This window comes from Oncorhynchus mykiss, chromosome 15 (genome assembly GCF_013265735.2).
Source record: "Oncorhynchus mykiss isolate Arlee chromosome 15, USDA_OmykA_1.1, whole genome shotgun sequence".
NCBI classification, from domain to species: domain Eukaryota; kingdom Metazoa; phylum Chordata; class Actinopteri; order Salmoniformes; family Salmonidae; genus Oncorhynchus; species Oncorhynchus mykiss.
The window spans coordinates 77021999-77039501 of NC_048579.1; the positions used below are offsets into that span (position 1 = coordinate 77021999).

General features: G+C 43.6%; 1 protein-coding gene across 2 annotated transcripts in view; it reads right to left on the reverse strand.

Annotated features, from left to right (window-relative positions):
* The window catches only part of LOC110512778 (thyrotropin-releasing hormone-degrading ectoenzyme), a 406337-nt gene that overhangs the window by 150532 nt on the left and 238302 nt on the right, over nucleotides 1-17503 (reverse strand). For both annotated transcript variants that reach the window (XR_005036243.1, XM_036945426.1), the window contains exon 5: nucleotides 14427-14540. Coding sequence is in view for 1 of the 2 variants with exons in the window: in XM_036945426.1 (XP_036801321.1) it covers nucleotides 14427-14540 (114 nt within the window). In the remaining variant the exon portion in view is untranslated. The remainder of the gene's footprint in view (nucleotides 1-14426; nucleotides 14541-17503) is intronic.

Sequence of the window (17503 nt, forward strand, 5' to 3'; positions counted from 1 at the left end):
AAACGTAGCGGGTTCCAGGGAACAGTATTTTACTGTGTGTCTTATAATGATTGAACTCCTCCTACTGAGGACGATGGGGGATAATACCTTTCAAAGAGACTGAGGAAGGTTTGATTCCAATATAATCCATTAATCCAAGATAATTATTATTCTAATGTGACGAGAGCTCATCGAAATCTACTAACACGCCAAAACATTTACGAGAAAAAAACGTCTTTGTAAATCGAATAATCCCACACTCAAGAAATCCACACTTCACACCTCTCCCCCTCACCTAACCCTCTCAGATAGGGTGAGGCACGACTGCACCCCGAGGTGGCAGGAAGGAAAAGGAGAGAACAGCCTTCTGGGTAGTTAATAGCTCATTTGTTATGAAAATTGATTTCTCTCCCGAAAAAGCAAGATGCTAATGTCAGCCTTCTGGGATGTTACGGGAGACTGGGAAAGAGAGAGAGAGAGAGAGAGAGACAGAGAGAAAGAGAGAGAGACAGAGAGAAAGAGAGAGAGAGAAGTGTGGTAGAAAGAGAGAGAGAGGGAGAGAGACAGAGAGAGGGAGAGAGAGAGAGAGAGAGAGAGAGAGAAGTGTGGTAGACATAGAGAGAGAGAGGGAGAGAGAACAAAAGAGAGAGAGAGAGAGAGAGAGAGAGAGAGAAAGAGAGAGAGAGACAGAGAGAGAGAGAGAGAGAGAGAGAGAGAACAAAAGAGACAGAGAGAGGGAGAGAGAGAGAGAGAGAGAGACAGAGAGAGAGAGAGACAGAGAGAGAGAGAGAACAAAAGAGAGAGAGGGAGACATGAGTTGTGAATAATGATGTTTGATTTTAAGCTCTCTGTCCCGTCCGTGTTATGGAGGGAGAGGTGGAGATTTAGCGGACATCATCACGTCTCAGCCTGAGCGGTTACAAAACGCAAAGTCTTCCTCGTAGAGGATTATCAAACATCTAAAATGCCAGTCATCCACTTTGTATGGTTTAATAAAACATCTGCCAGGCGGGTTAGTACTTTCTTCTCTTTAAAACATGAGCGACTCCATTGCCAGAGAATACGTTTCTGCATGATGAATCCCAGAGGAAATCACAGTAGTTCTCTCTCCATTCCTTCTGTATTCCTCTTAATGGAGTTCTTATTGTATAACGTTATATTCCTCTTAATGGAGTCCTTATTGTATAACATTCTATTCCTCCTAATGGAGTCCTTATTGTATAACGTTATATTCCTCCTAATGGAGTCCTTATTGTATAACATTCTATTCCTCTTAATGGAGTCCTTATTGTATAACATTATATTCCACTCAATGGAGTCCTTATTGTATAACATGATATTCCTCTTAATGGAGTCCTTATTGTATAACATTATATTCCACTTAATGGAGTTCTTATTGTATAACATGATATTCCTCTTAATGAAGTCCTTATTTATAACATTCTATTCCACTTAATGGAGTCCTTATTGTAGAACATGATATTCCTCCTAATGGAGTCCTCATGTATAACATTCTATTCCTCTTAATGGAGTTCTTATTGTATAACATCATATTCCTCCTAATGGAGTTCTTATTGTATAACATCATATTCCTCTTAATGGAGTCCTTATTGTATAACATTATATTCCTCCTAATGGAGTCCTTATTGTATAACATGATATTCCTCTTAATGGAGTCCTTATTGTATAACATTATATTCCTCCTAATGGAGTTCTTATTGTATAACATCATATTCCTCCTAATGGAGTTCTTATTGTATAACATTATATTCCTCCTAATGGAGTTCTTATTGTATAACATCATATTCCTCCTAATGGAGTTCTTATTGTATAACATCATATTCCTCCTAATGGAGTTCTTATTGTATAACATCATATTCCTCCTAATGGAGTTCTTATTGTATAACATTATATTCCTCTTAATGGAGTTCTTATTGTATAACATTATATTCCTCCTAATGGAGTCTGTTACGTCTGCGTTAAATGAAGACCAAGGTGCAGCGTGGGAGGCGTACCTTTTCTTTATTAATGTTCCATCAAAAAAAATAATAATAAACAACACAACGAACGTAAAGCTTCGTAGTGCAACACATGCAACATACAAAGACAAGATCCCACAACTGAAGGTGGGGAAAAGGGCTGCCTAAATATGACCCCCAATCAGAGACAACGATAGACAGCTGCCTCTGATTGGGAACCGTACTCTGCCAAAAAAAAGAAATGTAAACATAGATTTCCCACCCTAGTCACACCCTGACCTACCAAATAGAGCATTTAAAGGATCTCTAAGGTCAGGGCGTGACAATGGAGTCCTTATTGTATAACATTAGATTCCACTAAATTGAGTTCTTATAAGGCATCCCAGATTGTGTGTTGATTCTTATTAAAAAAAGTAATTAAACATTGATAATGTAATACTGAATTATGGTAATTATGCTCAACTAGATTATTCTCTACGGAAGTAAATGTTGGCCAGAAAATCATTGCTGCACGCCATCTCTCCATCCCGCCATCTCTCCATCTCTCCATCTCTCCACGAAAACAATAACAAAACATCTCTCAATGGAACAAACAAAACAATTAGATTCTTATTCAGGAGTTGACCATTATTCAAAAGCAACACCAAGCACATTTTGGGTGCAATTACCTTCTAAATGAAATGTCCACAACACGAGGTGAGATATAATTACCCTGTGATAATACCAGGGGCAGATTTCAGTGTTTTGTTTTTTAGTCTTTCAAAGACATTAAGACACTCAATATTCTTCTGATTACAATATAGACGGGATGCTGTAACCAGATAATAATGGATAAAAGTAGTGCACTAAATAGGGAATAGGGTGTCATTTGGGACTCAGAAATAACATATATAGGGAATAGGGCTCTGGTCTAAAGTAGTGCACTATATAGGGAATAGGGTGTCGTTTGGGACTCAAAATAATAACAATGTCTGTTGCCTTACGTGAGTAAGTGCTAGAGGCGTCACTACAGACCCTGGTTCGATTCCAGGCTGTATCACAGCGGTCTAAGACACTGCATCTCAGTGCTAGAGGCGTCACTACAGACCCTGATTTGATTCCAGGCTGTATCACAGCGGTCTAAGTCACAACAGACCCATCACGACATAGGCTGCATCACAACCGGCCGTGATTGGGAGTCCCATAAGGCGGCGCATAACTAGCCCAGCGTCGTCTGAGTTTGGCCGGGGTAGGTCGTCATTGTAAATAATACATTTGTTCTTAACTAACTTCCCAGTTAATTAACGGTTCAATAAATAAAATGGCTAGCAATAGAAACAGTCATCATAACTCTTAAAGGATTTTTTAAAAACATTCTAATAAATGCAACAGTTGGACTATGGATGAAGATACTCCAGACTTTTAGAGTTTGTATAATCAATAAGATATTGACTGAATTATTAGTACATAAAACATTTTACTGGAGGGGAGAAGTCGTTCACGGAGTTCAGGGATTGTGGTGGGATTGTGGTGGGATTGTGGTGGGATTGTGGTGGGATTGTGGTGGGATTGTGGTGGTATTGTGGTGGGATTGTGGTGGGATTGTGGTGGGATTGTGGTGGGATTGTGGTGGTATTGTGTTGGGATTGTGGTGGGATTGTGGTGGTATTGTGTTGGGATTGTGGTGGGATTGTGGTGCTACTGTGGTGGTACTGTGTTGGGATTGTGGTGGGATTGTGGTGGGATTGTGGTGGTACTGTGGTGGGATTGTGGTGGTACTGTGGTGGTACTGTGGTGGTACTGTGTTGGGATTGTGGTGGGATTGTGGTGGGATTGTGGTGGTACTGTGTTGGGATTGTGGTGGGATTGTGGTGCTACTGTGGTGGTACTGTGTTGGGATTGTGGTGGGATTGTGGTGGTACTGTGGTGGGATTGTGGTGGTACTGTGTTGGGATTGTGGTGGTACTGTGGTGGGATTGTGGTGGTATTTCAGGAATTCAATTTATTTTCAAATGTCACTTATTATTTTTCTGAGAATGCAGTCATATATACATTTTGTTAGAGTATCAGGTATTTTGTACAAATATTTTTTAACAAAATAAAATTATATTAGCCTCATTTGCATAAATACACTGGGTATATTTGCATATATGAAACATAAAGGGGTGGAACCTACCTGCCCTCACATGTACTGTCTAGACCTACCAGCCAGTGAGAGAGCGAGAGAGAGAGCGAGACAGAGGGGGAGGGGGAGAGAGAGAGAGAGAGCGAGAGAAAGAAAGAGTGAGAGAGAGAGAAAGAGAGAGCGGGACAGTGAGAGAGAGAGAGAGAGAGAGAGACAGAGAGACAGAGAGACAGAGAGACAGAGAGAAAGAGAGACAGAGACAGAGACAGAGAGACAGAGAGACAGAGAGACAGAGAGAGACAGAGAGAGACAGAGAGAGACAGAGACAGAGAGAGAGAGAGAGAGAGAGGAGAGAGAAGGAGCGAGAGACAGAGAGAGAGAGGGAGCGGGACAGTGAGAGAGAGACAGTGTTGACCAGCTAAGTCACATGACAGCTCTATGAAATGAGTTAACAGAACCCTCCACCTGGACCATGTGTCTCCTCAACATGAGCTTCAGTCCTGATCATATTTCATCTGGGTTCTGCCACTGTATTAAGACAGCTACACACACACACACACACACACACACACACACACCCACACACAAACACACATACACACATACACACACACAGCATCTGCCTGAACAGGTCTTACACCTCAGGAAGGCAGTGCCTGTGTCCCAAATCACATCCTAATCCCTATAGCTGGGTCCAGGGGCAGGCAGGATGTCATACGCAGGGGGTCCAACAAGGCAACAGTGCAGGCAGGGAAAAGGCTGTAACGTAGTCCGGGAGATCAGTGTCACGTTCACTGTCTTCAAACTCCCTGTCATAAATGAGCCAAGGCGCACACAAACACTCACGGAAAATAAATAATTACCCACAAACACAGGTGGGGAAAAAAGGCTGCCTAAGTATGATTCCCAATCAGAGACAACGATGGACAGCTGCCTCTGATTGGAAACCATACCCGGGCCAACAAAGAAACAGACAAACTAGAATGCCCACCCAAATCACACCCTGACCTAACCAAATAGAGAAATAAAAAGCCTCTGTGAGGTCAGGGCGTGACAATCAGGCAATAGGTTGATAACAGGAAATCTGATAGGCTAAAGTACAGGCAGGCAATAGGTTGATAACAGGAAATCTGATAGGCTAAAGTACAGGCAGGGAACAGGTTGATAACAGGAAATCTGATAGGCTAAAGTACAGGCAGGGAATAGGTTGATAACAGGAAATCTGATAGGCTAAAGTACAGGCAGGGAATAGGTTGATAACAGGAAATCTGATAGGCTAAAGTACAGGCAGGCAATAGGTTGATAACAGGAAATCTGATAGGTTAAAGTACAGGCAGGGAACAGGTTGATAACAGGAAATCTGATAGGTTAAAGTACAGGCAGGGAATCGGTAAAAAGTGCCATTAGTGAAGATGACCAAAAACTATCATACACAGGAGGACTAATACAGGGAAACCAGCGCTTCAAATCGAAGTGTGTCACAAAACAATCAATACCTCACAGTGACGAGGTGTGAAGGACGGAACTAAATAGTGTGTGGTAATGACATACAGGTGTGTGAACAGGTGATCAGAATTCAGGTGATTGGGATCTGGAAAGTGAGCTGGGTTCAGGGGATAGACATGTTTGAAGGTATGAGTTGGAAAGTGGGCTGGAAAGTGGGCTGGGTTCAGGGGATATACGTGTTTGAGGGTGTGGGCTGGAAAGTGGGCTGGGTTCAGGGGATATACGTGTTTGAGGGTGTGAGCTGGAAAGTGGGCTGGGTTCAGGGGATGTACATGTTTGAGGGTGTGAGTTGGAAGCAGACGTTACATTTGTCTGTCTGACTTAGTGTTGAGATATCTCTGATCAGCAAGGGTAAAGGGTTTGCTGAAAACTGTGCACTTCTGAGAACTTTAGAAAACTGAATGTGTGAATATTAATACTTGAAGTCTCTTGTCATCCTATCTGTTTATCCCTGTGTAACAAGACTGCTCGTTAACAAAGCAGAGAGAGAGACAGGACCACATTTTTCTCCTGATTTAGACACTTTACCAATGAATAAAAAAACAGAATGAGTCACACACTGTCTTTCTTTCCTGAAGAGCATGAGGTCGGCATCGTGCCTCCTCTAAAAAAAAAGAGAGGGCAGGCAGCAAGCATCAGCCAATTTACACCTGAACTCATCTAAATACAGAAGCCAGTATCACGACTGCCCTGCCTGCAGTCATAGAGTCAGAGAAAGGCTTCCAATGTTGTTGGAACTATAGAAGTAGAATTAGAATCATTCTGATCTATGGTTGGAACACTGGGCTCTTATTGTGTTCCGTGTTGTCATGCTAATGATGGTCTTATCTAATGTGAATAGAACGGCTGTGGGTGTTTATTTTCCACGAAGAGCTGTTGCATCTGGGGACACTAAGAGAAGCCTGGTCTGTGTCTGTCTGCATCAAAGTCATCGCATCAACAAAAGGGACAAAAGAGTTGAAATTGACGAGTATAACTGAAGTGATGATTAGCATATTGTTGTTGTGTTCTAGAACAAAGAGAGTTTTGAAGTATGGAACACTGTTACACTGGGATGTTTTGTATATTGATGATGCCTGGATATGATCATGTATTTATTTTGAATTAGTTATATGGGTTGTTTTTCTGAGATAGTAATATATATATATATATATATATATATATATATATATATATATATATATATATATATGACGGTAAAGCTAGGCAGCTAGCAGTGATGTCTTCATCATCCATTCTCCACACAGTGCCTTTACAAAAATGGACTGCTGAATTGATTTCTGTTTTGTCGAAAGAACTGCAAATCATTTGACATACATTAGGGGGTCCACTCTGACCAGGTGATTGTTCCACACAAGGAAAGCAAAGGCGATAGTCCAAACTATTCACCATACCATGAATATTTTATTGACTGCAATTTAAAAACTCCTTGCTGGGACGATGACAGAGTTTTGCTCCCTCTGTGATTAGAAATTCAGCAGCCGAGCAATTAGCTGGCGGTTCTGCAAGTCTGGAAGAGCGAAGAAGAAGAGAAAGATGCTTCTAAATTTGTTCTGGACACAGAGAGGGAGGATGGACTATGATAATTACCAAATGAATATAGCCCATGATTGAAACGACTGCCACAACAGGAAATGCAAATGTGACAGAAATGATTGGCTGAGACTGTGCCATATCTCTTCCTCTCTCTCTCTTCGTCTCTTAGCTATACTTGAGTGTCAGGGAGTTATTTAGCCTTGGACAGCAGAAACACTTGAGAATAAGTGGACTGGAAAATATGCATAGCGGCATAACACACTACGTCTATCTCCCAAATGGCACCCTATTCCCTATATAGTGCACTACTTTAGACCAGAGCCCTATTGCCTATGTCGTGCACTAGCCCTAGGGGGCTTTGGTCAAAAGAAATGCACTACACTGAGTTTACAAAACATTAATAACACCTGCAATTTTCATGACATAGACTGACCAGGTGAATCCAGGTGAAAGATATGATCCCTTATTGATGTCACCTGTTAAATCCACATCAATCAGCGTAGATGAAGGGGTTATTAGCCTTGAGACATGGATTGTGTCTGTGGACAATTCAGAGGGTGAACGGTTAAGACACAAGATTTAAGTGCCTTTGAACGGGGTATGGTAGTAGGTGCCAGGCGTTCCCGGTTTGTGTTAAGAACTGCAAACACTCCTAGGTTTTTTCACACTTAACAGTTTCAGTGTGTATCACGAACGGCCCACCGCCCAAAGGACATTCCAGAAAATTTGACACAACTGTGGGAAGCATTGGAGTCGACATGGGCCAGCATCCCTGTGGAACGCTTTCGAACACCTTGCAGAGTCCCACGCCACGAACGAACTGAGGCTGTTCTGACACCTTGCAGAGTCCCACGCCACGAACGAACTGAGGCTGTTCTGAGGGGCAAAAAGAAAGCGCAACTCAATATCAGGAAGGTGTTCCTAATGTTTTGTCCACTCTGTGTATGTAGGGGGGAAGAGGGAGTCATTTAGAACACACCCTTAAGCAATTAACAGACAGGGGGTGTCTTCCCTAGATACTGCTAACATTCCATACGTTGTGGTTGCCTTGGCAACATCTCGGGTTAAGCAGTAGGTTGACAGATAATGTATAGAATCTCTATTGTAAATAGTAATCTAAATTCCGTTGATGAAAGAAAAATCACAATGGTAGTTTGTAATAAGGGAGGGGGTAATTGATTTTCATCCAAAATATACCATCGCAAAATTCAATATCACATTTAATAACATTTACTCTAAACACATTCAATTGTTGTTGTTTTTTTTCGATACACTGTGAACTCCATTACTGTTGAACACTGTTCTTTGTCAGGCTAATGCTCCTGTAATCGAACCAACGCGGGTAATATTTCATTAACCAGGTTGGACTTAACGTATCTCTAATCCAATCACAAACGCAGCTCGTTCGGGGGAGAACGAATAGGAGCGTGAAGTGTATGATTCGCATAATTGTTCATCATTAATGTTTGCATTAATTGCATGGGCATCATTGGTCTTTCCTGGGAATGGGGCTTTGCTAGAATATCTCTACGTTTGCATTACATTCCAGCAAGAAGTGAAGATCACATATCAGTCAGCTAGTTAGCTGGGGTTACGGCTGAACATGGGTTATGTACGTATCAACATCAGTCAGCTAGTTAGCTGGGGTTACGGCTGAACATGGGTTATGTACATACCAACATCAGTCAGCTAGTTAGCTGGGGTTACGGCTGAACATGGGTTATGTACGTATCAACATCAGTCAGCTAGTTAGCTGGGATTATGGCTGAGTACGGGTTATGTACGTATCAACATCAGTCAGCTAGTTAGCTGGGGTTATGGCTGAGTATGGGTTATGCACATATCAACATCAGTCAGCTAGTTAGCTGGGGTTACGGCTGAACATGGGTTATGTACGTATCAACATCAGTCAGCTAGTTAGCTGGGGTTACGGCTGAGTAAAGGTTATGTACATACCAACATCAGTCAGCTAGTTAGCTGGGGTTACGGCTGAACATGGGTTATGCACATATCAACATCAGTCAGCTAGTTAGCTGGAGTTACGCCTGAGTAAAGGTTATGTACATACCAACATCAGTCAGCTAGTTAGCTGGGGTTACGGCTGAACATGGGTTATGCACATATCAACATCAGTCAGCTAGTTAGCTGGAGTTACGCCTGAGTAAAGGTTATGTACATACCAACATCAGTCAGCTAGTTAGCTGGGGTTACGGCTGAGTACGGGTTATGTACATACCAACATCAGTCAGCTAGTTAGCTGGGGTTACGGCTGAGTAAAGGTTATGTACATACCAACATCAGTCAGCTAGTTAGCTGGGGTTACGGCTGAACATGGGTTATGTACGTATCAACATCAGTCAGCTAGTTAGCTGGGGTTACGGCTGAACATGGGTTATGTACGTATCAACATCAGTCAGCTAGTTAGCTGGGGTTACGGCTGAACATGGGTTATGTACGTATCAACATCAGTCAGCTAGTTAGCTGGGGTTACGGCTAAACATGGGTTATGTACATATCAACATCAGTCAGCTAGTTAGCTGGGGTTACTGCTAAACATGGGTTATGTACATACCAATATCAGTCAGCTAGCTAGCTGGGGTTACGGCTGAGTAAAGGTTATGTACATATCAACATCAGTCAGCTAGCTAGCTGGGGTTACGGCTGAGTACGGGTTATGTACGTATCAACATCAGTCAGCTAGTTAGCTGGGGTTACGGCTGAGTAAAGGTTATGTACGTACCAACATCAGTCAGCTAGCTAGCTGGGGTTACGGCTGAGGAAAGGTTATGTACGTACCAACATCAGTCAGCTAGTTAGCTGGGGTTACGGCTGAGTAAAGGTTATGTACGTACCAACATCAGTCAGCTAGTTAGCTGGGGTTACTGCTAAACATGGGTTATGTACATACCAACATCAGTCAACTAGTTAGCTGGGGTTACGGCTGAGTACGGGTTATATACATATCAACATCAGTCAGCTAGTTAGCTGGGGTTACTACTAAACATGGGTTATGTACATACCAACATCAGTCAGCTAGTTAGCTGGGGTTACTGCTAAACATGGGTTATGTACATATCAACATCAGTCAACTAGTTAGCTGGGGTTACTGCTAAACATGGGTTATGTACATACCAACATCAGTCAGCTAGTTAGCTGGGGTTACTGCTAAACATGGGTTATGTACATACCAACATCAGTCAACTAGTTAGCTGGGGTTACTGCTAAACATGGGTTATGTACATACCAACATCAGTCAGCTAGTTAGCTGGGGTTACTGCTAAACATGGGTTATGTACATACCAACATCAGTCAACTAGTTAGCTGGGGTTACTGCTAAACATGGGTTATGTACATACCAACATCAGTCAGCTAGTTAGCTGGGGTTACTGCTGAACATGGGTTATGTACATACCAACATCAGTCAGCTAGCTAGCTGGGGTTACGGCTGAACATGGGTTATGTACAAAATATATAAAACTTGTTTGAGGGTTTGCTCTCAGGCTGGAATGAATGAATAGTGTCCGTTGCGTGAGAGAAACAATATTTAGGAACTAGCAGTCAAACCATAGAAAGAAAAAAAAACCTATGTACCAACGTACCAATATCCCATACTAACACACAACTTAGAAGGCATGGCCAATATCCCATACTAACACACAACTTAGAAGGCATGGCCAATATCCCATACTAACACACAACTTAGAATGCATGGCCAATATCCCATACTAACACACAACTTAGAAGGCATGGCCAATATCCCATACTAACACACAACTTAGAAGGCATGGCCAATATCCCATACTAACACACAACTTAGAAGGCATGGCCAATATCCCATACATTGCTTCATTGTAAGTGCTATGCTATTGGGGATATTTGAAGAGATATTGGAAGAGAGAGATGGCTTGTAGCCCTTTTAGTGTAATGTAGTGGTCACTCTCATTGATAGATAGCATTGGTGTCACATTAACACAGGAGATACAGCAGTCCAGTCCACTGTGATATTGGTACTGCGTGATGGTACAGTCCAGCCCACTGTGATATTGGTACAGTCCAGTCCAGTGTGATATTGGTACAGTCCAGTCCAGTGTGATATTGGTACTGTGTGATGGTACAGTCCAGTGTGATATTGGTACTGTGTGATGGTAAAGTCCAGTCCAGTGTGATATTGGTACTGTGTGATGGTACAGTCCAGTCCAGTGTGATATTGGTACTGTGTGATGGTAAAGTCCAGTCCAGTGTGATATTGGTACTGTGTGATAATACAGTCCAGTCCAGTGTGATATTGGTACCGTGTGATGGTACAGTCCAGTCCAGTGTGATATTGGTACTGTGTGATGGTACAGTCCAGTGTGATATTGGAACTGTGTGATGGTACAGTCCAGTCCAGTGTGATATTGGTACTGCGAGGTGGTACAGTCCAGTGTAATATTGGTACTGTGTGAAGGTACAGTCCAGTCCATTGTGATATTGGTACTGTGTGATGGTACAGTCCAGTCCAGTGTGATATTGGTCCTGTGTGATGGTACAGTCCAGTCCAGTGTGATATTGGTACTGTGTGATGGTACAGTCCAGTGTGATATTGGTACTGTGTGATAGTACAGTCCAGTCCAGTGTGATATTGGTACCGTGTGATGGTACAGTCCAGTCCAGTGTGATATTGGAACTGTGTGATGGTACAGTCCAGTCCAGTGTGATATTGGTACTGCGAGGTGGTACAGTCCAGTCCAGTGTGATATTGGTACTGTGTGATGGTACAGTCCAGTCCAGTGTGATATTGGTACTGTGTGATGGTAAAGTCCAGTCCAGTGTGATATTACTACTGTGTGATGGTACAGTCTAGTCCAGTGTGATATTGGTACTGTGTGATGGTCCAGTCCAGTGTGATATTGGTACTGTGTGATGGTACTGTGAGGTGGTACAGTCCAGTCCAGTGTGATATTGGTACTGTGTGATGGTACAGTCCAGTCCAGTGTGATATTGGTACTGTGTGATGGTACAGTCCAGTCCAGTCTGATATTGGAACTGTGTGATGGTACAGTCCAGTCCAGTGTGATATTGGTACTGCGAGGTGGTACAGTCCAGTCCAGTATGATATTGGTACTGTGTGATGGTACAGTCCAGTCCAGTGTGATTTGGTACTGTGTGATGGTACAGTCCAGTCCAGTCTGATATTGGTACTGTGTGATGGTAAAGTGCAGTCCAGTGTGATATTAGTACTGTGTGATAGTCCAGTCCAGTATGATATTGGTACTGTGTGATGGTACAGTCCAGTCCAGTGTGATATTGGTACTGTGTGATGGTACAGTCCAGTCCAGTGTGATATTAGTACTGTGTGATGGTACAGTCCAGTCCAGTGTGATATTGGTACTGTGTGATGGTACAGTCCAGTCCAGTGTGATATTGGTACTGTGTGATGGTCCAGTCCAGTGTGATATTGGTACTGTGTGATGGTACTGTGAGGTGGTACAGTCCAGTCCAGTGTGATATTGGTACTGTGTGATGGTACAGTCCAGTCCAGTGTGATATTGGTACTGTGTGATGGTACAGTCCAGTCCAGTCTGATATTGGAACTGTGTGATGGTACAGTCCAGTCCAGTGTGATATTGGTACTGCGAGGTGGTACAGTCCAGTCCAGTATGATATTGGTACTGTGTGATGGTACAGTCCAGTCCAGTGTGATATTGGTCCTGTGTGATGGTACAGTCCAGTCCAGTGTGATATTGGTACTGTGTGATGGTACAGTCCAGTCCAGTGTGATATTGGTCCTGTTTGATGGTACAGTACAGTCCAGTGTGATATTGGTACTGTGTGATGGTACAGTCCAGTGTGATATTGGTACTGTGTGATAGTCCAGTCCAGTGTGATATTGGTACTGTGTGATAGTCCAGTCCAGTGTGATATTGGTACTGTGTGATGGTACAGTCCAGTCCAGTGTGATATTGGTACTGTGTGATGGTACAGTACAGTCCAGTGTGATATTGGTACTGTGTGATAGTCCAGTCCAGTGTGATGTTGGTACCGTGTGATGGTACAGTCCAGTCCAGTGTGATATTGGTCCTGTTTGTCGGTAGAGTCCAGTCCAGTGCGTTGCACTGCGTGCCTAGTGTCCTAGCAGTCAGGCTTTGAGATATGCGTCTTCAATGAGTCCCCCCACAGGGAACGGGCACGACTTTCAATTCAAATACTGCCATCGCTACTGAGATGAAATCAGTGTAAATTACTACCCCAACGCAAGATTTATGTGGCCTGTCACTGTTCCGTTTTTACCTAGAGATAAATTGGAAATGCATGGAAACAAACCATTTTTCGACATTAGCATAAATACATCTCCGTCTGGAAACTGGAAGTGACTTTTAACAAACAACATTTTGTTTCCGCTCCCACCAAACTCTTTATGACGGATGATTTTATTGGAACGAACTCATCGGCCCCTAAATGATGACGAATAAGGAATAACAACGGGTCAAATTTAGATTGAAGAGTTTTAGATATAATGGTAAAAACAGATGGTTAATGGTTCACCATGCTAGATGTAAACCGTATGGACAGACTAATCAGTCAATATTATAGTATCTTGTTTGGTAAATTGAGAAAAAAAATGTTTTATTTGTCTTTGTTCCAGCTGACAGTCATTATAATAAACTGTTCCTTGTCTTTGTTCCAACTGACAGGGTCATTATAATAAACTGTTCCTTGTCTTTGTTCCAACTGACAGTCATTATAATAAACTGTTCCTTGTCTTTGTTCCAGCTGACAGTCATTATAATAAACTGTTCCTTGTCTTTGTTCCAACTGACAGTCATTATAATAAACTGTTCCTTGTCTTTGTTCCAACTGACTGACATTATAATAAACTGTTCCTTGTCTTTGTTCCAGCTGACAGACATTATAATAAACTGTTCCTTGTCTTTGTTCCAACCAACAGTCATTAAAATAAACTGTTCCTTGTCTTTGTTCCAGCTGACAGAGTCATTAAAATAAACTGTTCCTCGTCTTTGTTCCAACTGACAGTCATTATAATAAACTGGTTCTTGTCTTTGTTCCAACTGACAGTCATTATAATAAACTGTTCCTTGTCTTTGTTCCAACTGACAGAGTCATTATAATAAACTGTTCCTTGTCTTTGTTCCAACTGACAGACATTATAATAAACTGTTCCTTGTCTTTGTTCCAGCTGACACAGTCAGTAGCCCATGCAACTGTTCTAATGCTCAGATAAGATCAGAAGTAAAGTCATTTAGGGTGGTTAAATTAGTCACAGTGTAATTACAAGGTATTGTAATCTTTCACTATCTTTACAAATACAATAAAGATCTTACCATGTTCCATTTGGGGAAGAGGAAGTCCGTTCCAACGTACTCAAAGAAGTGGGCGAAGCCTTCCTTCAGCCAGACATCCTCCCACCACACGGGGGTTACCAGGTCACCAAACCACTGCAGTAAGAAAAGAGGAAAACAGGTGAGTTCCAGTGGGCTTAGTCTCTGGTATGACTGTCAACACCACCAACAACTGAGTTCCACTGAGCTTAGTCTCTGGTATGGCTGTCAACACCACCAACAGCTGAGTTCCACTGAGCTTAGTCTCTGATGTGACTGTCAACACCACCAACAACTGAGTTCCACTGAGCTTAGTCTCTGGTGTGACTGTCAACACCACCAACAACTGAGTTCCACTGAGCTTAGTCTCTGATGTGACTGTCAACACCACCAACAGCTGAGTTCCACTGAGCTTAGTCTCTGGTATGGCTGTCAACACCACCAACAGCTGAGTTCCACTGGGCTTAGTCTCTGATGTGACTGTCAACACCACCAACAACTGAGTTCCACTGAGCTTAGTCTCTGGTGTGACTGTCAACACCACCAACAGCTGAGTTCCACTGGGCTTAGTCTCTGATGTGACTGTCAACACCACCAACAACTGAGTTCCACTGAGCTTAGTCTCTGGTGTGACTGTCAACACCACCAACAACTGAGTTCCACTGGGCTTAGTCTCTGATGTGACTGTCAACACCACCAACAACTGAGTTCCACTGGGCTTAGTCTCTGGTATGACTGTCAACACCACCAACAACTGAGTTCCACTGAGCTTAGTCTCTGGTGTGACTGTCAACACCACCAACAACTGAGTTCCACGGAGCTTAGTCTCTGGTGTGACTGTCAACACCACCAACAACTGAGTTCCACTGAGCTTAGTCTCTGGTGTGACTGTCAACACCACCAACAACTGAGTTCCACTGGGCTTAGTCTCTGGTGTGACTGTCAACACCACCAACAACTGAGTTCCACTGGGCTTAGTCTCTGGTGTGACTGTCAACACCACCAACAACTGAGTTCCACTGGGCTTAGTCTCTGATGTGACTGTCAACACCACCAACAACTGAGTTCCACTGAGCTTAGTCTCTGGTGTGACTGTCAACACCACCAACAACTGAGTTCCACTGGGCTTAGTCTCTGGTGTGACTGTCAACACCACCAACAACTGAGTTCCACTGGGCTTAGTCTCTGGTGTGACTGTCAACACCACCAACAACTGAGTTCCACTGGGCTTAGTCTCTGGTGTGACTGTCAACACCAGCAACAACTGAGTTCCACGGAGCTTAGTCTCTGGTGTGACTGTCAACACCACCAACAACTGAGTTCCACTGAGCTTAGTCTCTGGTGTGACTGTCAACACCACCAACAACTGAGTTCCACTGAGCTTAGTCTCTGGTGTGACTGTCAACACCACCAACAACTGAGTTCCACTGGGCTTAGTCTCTGGTGTGACTGTCAACACCACCAACAACTGAGTTCCACTGAGCTTAGTCTCTGGTGTGACTGTCAACACCACCAACAACTGAGTTCCACTGAGCTTAGTCTCTGGTGTGACTGTCAACACCACCAACAACTGAGTTCCACTGGGCTTAGTCTCTGGTGTGACTGTCAACACCACCAACAACTGAGTTCCACTGAGCTTAGTCTCTGGTGTGACTGTCAACACCACCAACAACTGAGTTCCACTGGGCTTAGTCTCTGGTGTGACTGTCAACACCACCAACAACTGAGTTCCACTGGGCTTAGTCTCTGGTGTGACTGTCAACACCACCAACAACTGAGTTCCACTGAGCTTAGTCTCTGGTGTGACTGTCAACACCACCAACAACTGAGTTCCATTGAGCTTAGTCTCTGGTGTGACTGTCAACACCACCAACAGCTGAGTTCCACTGGGCTTAGTCTCTGGTGTGACTGTCAACACCACCAACAACTGAGTTCCACGGAGCTTAGTCTCTGGTGTGACTGTCAACACCACCAACAACTGAGTTCCACTGGGCTTAGTCTCTGGTGTGACTGTCAACACCACCAACAACTGAGTTCCACTGGGCTTAGTCTCTGGTGTGACTGTCAACACCACCAACAACTGAGTTCCATTGAGCTTAGTCTCTGGTGTGACTGTCAACACCACCAACAACTGAGTTCCACTGAGCTTAGTCTCTGGTGTGACTGTCAACACCACCAACAACTGAGTTCCACTGAGCTTAGTCTCTGGTGTGACTGTCAACACCACCAACAACTGAGTTCCACTGGGCTTAGTCTCTGGTGTGACTGTCAACACCACCAACAACTGAGTTCCACTGAGCTTAGTCTCTGGTGTGACTGTCAACACCACCAAAAACTGAGTTCCACTGGGCTTAGTCTCTGGTGTGACTGTCAACACCACCAACAACTGAGTTCCACTGAGCTTAGTCTCTGGTGTGACTGTCAACACCACCAACAACTGAGTTCCACTGAGCTTAGTCTCTGGTGTGACTGTCAACACCACCAACAACTGAGTTCCACTGGGCTTAGTCGCTGGTGTGACTGGCAACACCACCAACAACTGAGTTCCACTGGGCTTAGTCTCTGGTGTGACTGTCAACACCACCAACAACTGAGTTCCACGGAGCTTAGTCTCTGGTGTGACTGTCAACACCACCAACAACTGAGTTCCACGGAGCTTAGTCTCTGGTGTGACTGTCAACACCACCAACAACTGAGTTCCACTGAGCTTAGTCTCTGATGTGACTGTCAACACCACCAACAACTGAGTTCCACTGAGCTTAGTCTCTGATGTGACTGTCAACACCACCAACAGCTGAGTTCCACTGAGCTTAGTCTCTGGTGTGACTGTCAACACCACCAACAACTGAGTTCCACGGAGCTTAGTCTCTGGTGTGACTGTCAACACCACCAACAGCTGAGTTCCACTGAGCATAGTCTCTTGTGTGACTGTCAACACCACCAACAGCTGAGTTCCACTGAGCTTAGTCTCTTGTGTGACTGTCAACACAACCAACAGCTGAGTTCCACTGAGCTTAGTCTCTTGTGTGACTGTCAACACCACCAACAACTGAGTTCCACTGGGCTTAGTCTCTGGTGTG